At 37.4% G+C, this 11,485-nt stretch overlaps 1 protein-coding gene across 1 annotated transcript; it reads left to right on the forward strand.

The window, feature by feature from the left end:
* Positions 1–220: 220 nt before the first annotated feature.
* On the forward strand, positions 221–1,017 carry LOC145139856 (zinc finger BED domain-containing protein RICESLEEPER 3-like). Its single transcript, XM_079073535.1, has 2 exons — positions 221–603; positions 708–1,017. The coding sequence occupies exons 1-2, from the start codon at positions 221–223 to the stop codon at positions 1,015–1,017; spliced, it is 693 nt and encodes a 230-aa protein (XP_078929661.1).
* Positions 1,018–11,485: the final 10,468 nt, after the last annotated feature.

The following is an 11,485-nucleotide window of genomic DNA, read 5'->3' on the forward strand; positions in this document are numbered from 1 at the left end:
GATGCACATTCGATGTGTTGCCCACATTTTAAATTTAGTGGTGCAAGATGGCATAAAAAAAGTTGATAAGGCGGTTGAGATAGTTCGATGGGCGGTTAAATGGATTAGGTAATCGCCTTCTAGAATTCATAAGTTTACCGAGTTTGCTAAGGTTGCTAATCCCGGTATAACAAAACACTTGAAAAGAGATGTGCCAACAAGATGGAACTCTACTTACCATATGTTGGAAATTGCCCAAGCTTACGAAAAAACTTTTGAGAGATATGATCTTGAGGAATTTGATTTTCGGTACGAAATTAAAAAGGCGGGTTTGTCGATACCTTCATCAAGCGATTGGGAAAGGGTTAGGAATGTATGCCATTTTTTAAAACCTTTTCATGATGTTACTTTGAGGATTTTCGGGACACTTTATGTGACATCAAACACATGCATTGAAGATATATATTCCATTCGTACGCTCTTGGATGATGCTATTTCCGATTCTAGTCTTTGTGATATTGCATTGGCCATGAAAATAAAGTTTGATAAGTATTTTGGCGACATAGAAAAAATGAATTTATTGCTCTACTTTGCTTTGATTCTTGATCTGAAGAACAAAGTAAAGTATTTGGTTATACTACTTGAGGATCGTTATGGAGAAAAGGGGATGGAGGCCAAAAAAAATATATCATGGATTCTATGTATGAATTATATAATGATTATATTAGAATTCATTCACCAAGTTCTACTTCAAGTACTACCGAGTCTACCACTTCATCATCGATATTAGGGAAACGCCAAAACCCGGATTTTATGGCACCTAACCACCCATTGAGAAATAAAATAAGAGAAAAGATGAAGACGAACATAGTTGAATCAATTGGCGAGTTAGAAAAGTATTTGCAAGAAAGTGTTGAAGACGACTCAGAAATGTTTAGTATTCTAGATTGGTGGAAAGTGAATAGTCCAAGATTCCCGATTCTATCATTGATGGCAAGAGATGTGTTTGCCATTCCCGTCTCAACCGTGGCTTCGTAATCCGTTTTTAGCACTAGTGGGAGGGTGTTGGATCTGTTTAGGAGTTTTTTGACTCCTAAGATTGTTGAAAGTTTAATTTGTACACAAGATTGGATTCGGGGTAGCATAAGTGACACAATCGATTATGAAAAAGATTGGGAAGAAAATCAACAAATTGACAAAGGTAATTGTTTATCGTTTATTATTTTAATTATTGTAAATTTAATATCTTTTCCTTTTAATACTAACATTATTTGACCTTTTTTATATAGAATTGAGCAAGATGAAGTAGTGAAGGTGCAAGAAGAACGAGTAGGTGCAAGAAGACGAGTATATTAACGAATGTCTTTTGGAACTTCGCATGTTATTATTTTCATAATATCTATTGGTTTCTATGTTTTCTAGATTTAAGACGTGAGTTTTTTTGGTAAATGCAAAATACATGCATATACATTGATATCAAGTAATTTAAATGGTTGACTTTGGTTGTTATTATTTCTATAAGTATCTGTTTTTTTAACATCTTATTAGATTTGATTAAATTGTTAAACGAATACTTGATATCTAAAATATTATTGAGTAAAAAATATCAATGTACAAAGTTTGAGCACGACATACTTATTTCATTAAATTTATTTTTAGGTGTCATTAAAAAATAAAAATAAAAAAAATTAAAAACCGGGTAATATCCGAATTACCCTTACCCGACCCACTACCCGAATTACCCATACCCGAATTACCCGAATTTAATTTGGGTCGGGTAACGGGTAATTTTTTAAATATGAAAAACCCGAATTACCCGATACCCGGAATTTTTACCCGATCAACACCGCTAGCTCAAACTCCAACATAGATGGTCTTAAACTCTAAAGGTACCAACTTTATGGACCTTGAACCTCATAAACACTAAGAGGGGCAACTCAAAGCTCCTGGAATGAAATCAAGACCACTAGATCTCATACTTGGGACCAAAATGAACAAAAACTCACAAATGGTATATCTAAGAGATGAATGATCAAGTTCAAAGCTTTATACCTTCATCAAGCTGAGAATGAGTCCCAAAAGCCAGATCCATAAGCTCCTCCTTGATTCCCATCTTTGCAACAAGCACCATCTTCTTGAAAATGGGCCAAACACTCCAAAAATGGACTCCACAAGCTCAAAATGCCACCATGAATGGTATATGACGATTTCTAGGGTTTTAGAGGGTGGAGGCTGAAGATATTAGGGTTAGGTTATGAGATAAGGAGCTTAAATAGGGTCCAAGACCCTAAAATAGGGTTCTGATCTGACTGGCGTACACCCAGCGTAATTCTGGTACGCCCAACGTACTCCGAAGAACATTTGCGACCATCCTGGTCAGTACGCCCAGCGTACTCCAAGGTACGCCCAACGTACTTCCTTCTTCACTAGTACGCCCCGCGTAATCTTTGTGTACGCCAAGTGTACTCGGCTAAGCCTGAAAACCACGAAACTTCCGAAGGCCATAACTTCTTCGTTATAAGCCCGATTCCGACGATCCTTACATCCACGGAAAGGTGACGAGAAGCCCTACGCTTCTATCAACTCATACCTTACTTAAGACCTATCGAACAAAAGTCCATTTTCCACAAAAGCCCAAACTGCCACTTTACCGAAATACCCCTAGACTCCAAAACACGAACCGAACACCCGGATCACTTCTAATACATCACCCGCACCCAAATGGGCCTAGATCTTACCTTTTCAAAAGTCCTAATCCTTATGATGACCGATCTTCGGGCCACATCCTCAGACTAAGAATCGATTCGGAATAGGATGTTACAACTCTCCCCCACTTGAATTAGATTTCGTCCTCGAAATTTGTCCTTCCTTCCCAGTACATCCAACAATCTGATCCATACGTCCACAATTCGGAATAAATACAGCCTCCCTAAGGCAACCGATACCACCCCTAAAAGGACCTTCCAACCTGAAAAAGGAACGAACTTGAAACCCTTTAGAATAAAACCACCTCTTACTAAAAATGGCAACCCGTTCTGAGCCTAACTAATACCGACACCCGACATTCTGAGGGACACAGCCGTTACCCCGATCATTCAATGGCCGATAAGAGGCAAAAGGACCCAACCACACCAGACTCTCTTCAATCCTAATTATCTCTATGTTACCAACTGAATGAATTCGCTTACCATAACCGAATGTCGAACGCCTATATTCGGGATACATGTTTCCTACCCGGTTGCTGAACCGACTAGCAACCACACACTCGCCCCACGTGACCTTCGAAGCGACCTCGTCTAGCCGTAGTTGCCTTACCGCCACTCATGACTCCGTCAATCCTTCTGACACATCCAGTCATCATAACCCGACAACATGTCGCCACTGAATCCAATACAATAGTGCGCGCCACCCGAATACAGTAGTTTTTCGTCATTCCCAGTCTCCTTCGTCTTGTCGTTTCCTAATTCCAACATGACGTGACCCTATTATTGATGGAACCATCCCGAGACACATCATGATGGCTTAAGCTACCATCGAACCCAACACATTCATTACCCTGGTATCCTACCTTTGATGCCCTTGACATCCTTATCCTCCCAAATCTCATCTCACTGAAACAAAATCATGTACTGAACATGCGCGAACCCCGATTCAGAATTCTTTTCGAAACGAGTCAATACCCCGCTACTACCTCGAGATCCATAATGCACCATAACTTCTGACATCCCTTACCTTATCGATAAATAGATACCCTTAGCCGATCCCCGAGACTACCAGTCTCGCACCCGGTCCAACCACCAGGTTCCCAAGAGATCAAATATCAGGACTACCCAGTGGTAGCCCTACTGTGTCACGTACCACTTATCCACAAGATCCTGCAACTCAAGGTCCAAACCATTGACTCAACAGTCTCTACCAGTTCCATTCCGAATTCCTATAACTGTCCGGGCTCGCCCACGGATAACCGATCGAATAACCACCTCCGATCCTGATTCTATAAAGTTGTGGCTTCCCCACAATCTTGGGAACTGGTCTATCCTAGCCTCAATCATCTGAAAGAATTCATGAATGCTACGGCTCCCCCGCAGTCTTACAACACTTCCCACGCTATCTGACCGATAGTGAATGTTACGGCTCCCCCATAGTCTTACAACAGTTTACACACTATCCGACTGGTAGTGAATGCTACGGCTGCCCCGTAGTCTTACAACACTTTCTACACTATCCGACTGCTAGTGAATGCTACGGCTCCCCCGTAGTCTTACAACACTTTCACCCTAACATGATGATTGTCCATAGCCCTATCGATCATCTATCAAACTGAGCACATCTCAATGTTGAGCGCTCACGTGGTCTATCCTCTCAACTGAACTCAAATACTGACTGGAACTCTACTTGGTTCCCTCCCCCAAATCCTGCTATATGACGTCAGAAAGACGCGGTCCAAATGTTGGGGAGTTTTCCCGAACTCCCATCCCACGATATCCTATATTCAGTCAGCCCCTAAGGTCGCCTTTCCTCCCCCAAAGGGGAATGTGAGACGCATCCTTGTCTCACACTCGCTTCTATCCTGGATATCTGAATGAATCTCCCCCACTTAGATTCAACTAAGTCCGCTCAGCATATGAGAATTGAAGGATTCCCAAACCCTCTCTCGTTCCAATGATTAATCTGCTGACGACCAGTGCTTAACAAAGCTTCAACACCATGAATAACCCTTCCAAAACAACACGATTCCCAAAAACCAGCTAACACTTCTTGAATCCCAACAATGCTATAGACTCTAGCTGCTCAAACTGATATCACACTCAGATCTCGAAGTCCAAAGGTCGGATGTGAAGGGTTTTGAGCATTCTAACACTCCTAAGGTGTACATGCAACCCTAAATACCTTGGATCTATGTTTTCTCTATTATACATGCAAATATCAATTTTTCAAGGTATTGTTCTAACGAGCATATTATGAAGAACATATAATATAACTTCTAGTAGAATTACATACCTCTTTGTTGTAGCTTGATTCCATTGAGCTTAAGAGCCTAGTGCCTCAAGTGTGACACCTCAAATGGTTCACACAACATCACCAACATCTTGGAATAACTTGAGAGAAAAGGTTCATATGCTCAAATTGGCTAGCCCTCATGTGTACACACACTAGTGCCAATTTCTTGAGCCATGGGGTCCTTATATATGGTGGCTACTAGGGTTACACCATGTAACCCATGTCTTTCCATATTCTTTATGCTCCATGGGTTAAAACCTCCATGAAGTATCCATGGGTTACTCCATGGGTTTAGCCCAACATGAAGAACTATGGATCATAAGCCCACATATATAAGAATGGATGATTTACACAATCAATCCCCATATATTTAATTAGTCTCCTTTTTATCACAAAATTAATTCCAAATTAATTATTGATCAATACTAATTTAATAATATGATTTCATATTAATATTAGAACTTATAATATATTAACAAATCATAAATATCATTTTCTCACAAAAATCTATCCAAATTGTTCCGATGTCATGCAACCCAAATGGACCATGCCAATCGGGTCAAGTACATATCAGTTATAGTTATGTACTTAGACACTAATCCAACGGTCTCCCACTTGGATAAGTCTAAAACTATTATTGCGTATGTCTTCAAAACCCGACTAGCAATCGTAGCTATTAAAAGCCGATGTCGAACTCTGAACAAATCAATGACGCGTCCATTAGATAAGGGATCATATATTCCTCCATTCTAGATATCATATGGACTGAGACATGGATTATAATCATTCTCTCTGTCCATTTGTTGTTTCCCGATTTCCGACTTATGACGACCGACTAATTAAACAAATCAAATCAGTCCAGGCTTGGCCAAGCACTTCGGGGTGTCATCACTAAATCATCGAGGGGCCCACATATATCGCTTTTATCCCTTTAAGGGTCAAAGGAATGGATAAACTTCGACTCATATGCTTGTTCTACTACTTGTTGAATCATACACAAAGGCACATTTTATAACATCGAGTTACCAATGCGTTTACGTACAATCAATGCATAACCAACTCATAGGCAACAACTCATATCTCTAGGTTTGAAGAATATAAGATATTATCGTCTCATGATCACTCGTGATAAAATCCATGAAGTGAGTCAAATGAGCGTGGGTTTAATCTAATACTCAGAACTTATGAGCACTCATGAATGTTGCAGCAACTCTTGCTATGTCCACTACCTTGGACATCTACAAACCAGCTTCATGACAGTCTTGACTCATATCTACTTCCAACATATGACCGACTGTGGATGGTTTGAATAACTTAGTCATTCAGGAAGAACGACCTAGTTATTATGGAAGTCAAAACATGCAAAGTGAAACGCAAGAATAATCGAATCCAATATGGTCTCAGAACTTATGAATATAAATAAAACACCTTTTATTTATCACCATATTGATTACCCATCATTCATTGCATACTGTTTCAAACTATCAACTTTATACTTGAATTAAAAACAATAGTTGTCCCATGCTCCAAGCATGTACACTATGTCTTCTAAACACTAGTCATGCCATACACCAAGTATGCACACTATGTTTTTCCAAAACATTAGTTATGCCATACACCAAGTATGCACACTAAGTTTGTCTATGATCTTTTACTTTGTGAAATAGATCGATTGAACATAATTCCAATGATTCTCATTTCACAATCCCAAATCATTACTGCAAATCCAAGAATTCCAAATTCCTGCCATTTACCTAAATCTGCTAGATTCTAAACTTATATGCATTGATCCTATTGTAATGATTATGCACAAGGTCACAAAGACCTGTCAACAGACATTACAGAGTATTCCAATGGAGATCATTCCATGGAAACGAAGTCTCAAATTCAAAGTACATTGCTTTGAACATCCTTATTGCATTAAGGTTCCTAATCTTACACAGATTTAATGAATAACTTCCACCTATGGGAATATTTCCATATTCTCATTTTGACTATCACCTCTGAACAAGAGTTGCCTCTTTTTAGAATATGTCAATATGGTCCTTCCAAAATTAACATTATACTTCCAACTTTCCCTGATCAACCAATCTTTGGTAAACCATAGATTGTCCTCGACAATTGCTTAATCAAATTAGTCATATCCAGTTCTTAGTAATTTTTCCCTCTTAATGCTCTAGGCATTTGGAAAAATTTAGAACAGATGAATATTATAGCACATGCAATCGATCCTGTATCTGAAGCATATGGGACACGATTCATGATGTCTCACATAAAGACATGATACTAGACCAATCTTTTGCTATAATATTTCTACTTCTATTTACCATGTTCTCACAATTCAGATTATGAAAAGGGATGTAGTAATCATAATCGAATTTTAGAACGCAAATAATGGACCCATATATAGAATTTCCTTATGTTGAGCCATTCAAACATAAAATTCATATATATATCCTTGACTAAAGATGACTAAAACCTCAATCTAAGCTTTTAGAATTGAAATGAAGTATAATTTCCTCTCCCTTAATTATAGCAAAACAACTTTTTCCAATTGAAACCTTTTGTTTTCTATAATTAACATTGCTAACTTGCAACACTTATGATAATTATCATGCTCCCACTTGCATGATGATTATTAGCATAACACTTATGCTCCCACTAGCTTTGACATGTACTCAGAAACCAGTTGGACTTCTAGAAATCAATACTTTATTGACTTTCTTACCAAAGTTCAGATTTCTGATACGAGATGCATTGATAAAACTTTATCAAAATCATACACCTTTCCTTAGATAGCATACATGTGTGTCTAAACAATTTTAAAACTATGAAAAGGGATGTCGTAATCATAGTCTCAATTGTTTACACCTTTGCCATTCCTCACAAGTCCATGTTAGTGTGCCGATTAACCAAACACGCTCCACTAACGACTTTGAGAATGCAAATATCACAATTGTTATCTACTTAAAATCTACTTAGTGAAAGCGTTTCCTCACCATCATTTTCATGAATCGAAGAGAAACCTTATGACACTTAGATTTTATGGTGTATGTGTTCCTATCCATGTGAATTTGTCAAAACCATAATCACAAGACAAGGTTAGTGACAAATCCAAACTCATATGGATTGAACTTGTGCAGTCTTAACTTCTTGCCACCTGGCAGCACAAGGGCCTGCCAATGCTTCCAAGTTGTTATGCAACCAATTGAGAACTCTTAGAACTCATATGCAAAGCCAACTTTAACTAGAATGGGCACAGAAATAGGAATATGTCAACACGATAGGTTATAAGCCTCAAGTCGTGTGCTATTGATAAACTACAGGTTTTATTTTTGATTAGACTCTTTCAAGATCTTTTAGACTCCCATTGTCCTCTTGACATATAAGACTCACTTGCCAAATATTCAAGAGATAGTGCGGATTCTTTATCAAGACAAACACTTCACACAATTGGCCTTAGTTGGTCTTTGTTTTATCCAAAACATCACAACTTACCAATTTTAAATGTACAAGAGTAGAACACATTTTACTCTTACATTTGACAAGTGTTAATAAACCTTCTTTAAGATCGATGTGTCACTCAAATTACAATCTTGGGGTATGACTCTAAGACATGTTTTGGAACGAAGTATGACTCATCTTTTGATTTAACCAATCCAACAATTCATGATTCCTCTTCTTAGTCAAACAAATGCACTAAGATGTCCTTAGAGAATCAATTGTGATATGGTTTCATAATCACTAAGATAATCACAAAACACGATACTAAAGTACTCTCCCATCTTTTCAGATTTGAGAAACTTTTATCTTTCTGCCAAATTTGATTCTTCTCATTCGTTCTGCCATACATTGTAACTTTGCCAATGTTTCAGAATTATACTTAAACTTGTAAGTATAACCATATTTACTAAACTTTAGTAAAGCATGACAAATAATCTTATCGATCTTTGTGGTAGACTTGACCAGTGTACAAGAATGTGTACTCGATCCCTTAGTCCTTCACTTGACTCACATATACATGCGAACAAGGAATTAGTCTTAATTTTCCAAAGATGAAAATTCTCGTTCATCATACAATACAACTTGCATGATTCCAAGTTTGTATCCAACTGAAACTTGGTTGATGAGAATCTTTCCTTATTTGGTAAATTATGACACTACTACAAACGAAAGAATCAAATCCATTTTCCAATATTGCTATCAATGGAACCATATAAACAACAATTTTTCACAAATGCCATTGTAAGGATACTTAAAATAAATAAAATCAAAAATTTTCCTTTTATTTTAAAACTTGTGGAAAAAACTTATCCTTACAATGCAAATGCATATGAAAAACTATGTTGTTATCTATTCCTAAGCAATCTATCACAACTCTTAAGCAACATCACAAAATTCTGATCACCGAACCATGCGATTGAAATCCATCTTCGCGATCAGAATCAACTTACTCTTCTTTAAGCTTCCTCTCTTTTCTTTGATTCTTAAAACTTCAACATGTGACCCAGTCACATGATGTAATAAGAATCTCCAAATAGGAACTTAATAGAGTTAGATAGTGGATTTATCTGAAGCGTACTCAAACTTTTTGACTAGACCTTCTCTCAGATCTTTCAGGTAGTTAAGGCAGCTTCGCAACCAATGCCTCTTTCCTTTGGCAACAGAAACATATGGACCCTTTGGGAATGGCACACAGAACTATCTCAGACTTAGCCTTTCTCTTTACCATTTGGTCAACCGAGTTGACTATGGCCGATCCCTTTCCAATGGGAAGAAAAAGTTTTTCTAGATATCCAATGTTACCAATTGTCAATGTCCATGGTAGTTTGGGAAGTTGATCTTCTAATCAAATTTGCTTTACCAGTGCTCCAAATCATTGCTGATTTAGCAGCACCTGGAAAATAGATAAGATCATTAAGGGTCATGTCATAGTCTGTTTCATAGTAGTCCTTAAAGAACTCACTATGTGACTTAGGGAGTGATTGAACATCCAACTTCCTCAAGACTTTGACACCCAACTCTCCCGACTTGTCAATATGTGACTTTATCTCCAAGATGTGAGCACACATAAACTTTGCTTGCCAATAGGGCTTGAGTGACCTTGAACTATTCAAGAACTTGTGGGTTAGGGAGAATAATTGGAGGAGGTGGAGGGAGTGAAGAATGATTTCCGGGACATCATCTTCATTAGGAAAGCTTGTTACAAGAGTTTTGGGAAGATCATAAATGTCTGAACCAGACATCTTTTGGGAGATATTCAAGATAGTTGATTTAAAGTCCTTAATATGACACCCAATATGAAATATTAAGGGTAGGACCCAACACAATATTTTATAACTTGGAAGAGGGATGCCGTAATCCAAGCTATCAAATTTTTGAAGGTAGGCGAATGACGATTCACCAATTTCCACCATGAAAAACGAAATAATTTATTAGGTTTTAATTGGATTTGAAACTCCTAGATCTTTTGAGATTCATTGAACTTTTCAATGGCATGTTTCAATCTCAATTGTCCCTCTCAAATTTTTGTGACTGGGATGCCGAGGATCACAAAACAAGGTGTGAATAACCATGCAAATATACTTGGTACCCTTAATATTTACCCCTCAATCGATGTGTCGGTTAACCACACACGCTCCATCGATACTATGATAAACATTAAGTTACCCTTTGCCTACCTTGTTAAATCCAGGTTAGTGTGCCGGTTAACCACACGCGCTCCACTAACGACTTAAGCAAAGTGCAAAGTGTAATTTCATGGGTTAGCACCAAATTCACATTTTCCTAAGTAACTAAGATTGGGAATTTATAAAAGGTTTAGTTACTTAGTATTTATCATTAATACTTTTAATGAAGGGAGAATTCAAGTTCGTGTCCTACCCGTTCGGCTAACGACCCTCCACCAGTCAAGGAAGCGGTAGGTGAGAGTGGACACTCATTAAACTGCCATTTTATAGGCAGTAACCTTATACCCCCCTTATAGACCGACTTCGTGAATGAGGCCTACTAACGGTAAGACTGACTTGCTCTTATACATATGTGTATATATATATATATATATATATATATATATATATATATATATATATTATTAACTTATAATACTATAAAGTATAAGGGTTGAATTTTAACTTTTCAAATTCTAAGGGCTTAACTTGGAATTAAAGTATTCATGGGGAAACTTTACAAATCCCAAAACTTGAGGGCAAGTTTTGAACACTACAAAACTTTTCAATTCCATAACTTATGTGTTTAAAGTAGTTTTAATGAAAAAACTATTCAAGTTCCATAACTTGAGGACAAGTTATGGAAGACTTTAAAACATTTAAAAAATGAGACTCTCCATTTTTCATAACTTATGGAAATTTTATGAGTTTTAATAATCATAAATGTGAATTTTCATATAACCTGAGGACAAGTTACAAAAGCACATATTATGAACAACTTTTAGATTGATTTGGATTGAAAACATATTATCACATAACTTTTCTATTAATCTAAA

The sequence above is a fragment of the Lactuca virosa genome, chromosome 9 (assembly GCF_052849685.1).
Source record: "Lactuca virosa cultivar CGN04683 chromosome 9, Lactuca_virosa_CGN04683_v6, whole genome shotgun sequence".
Classification (NCBI taxonomy): Eukaryota; Viridiplantae; Streptophyta; class Magnoliopsida; order Asterales; family Asteraceae; genus Lactuca; species Lactuca virosa.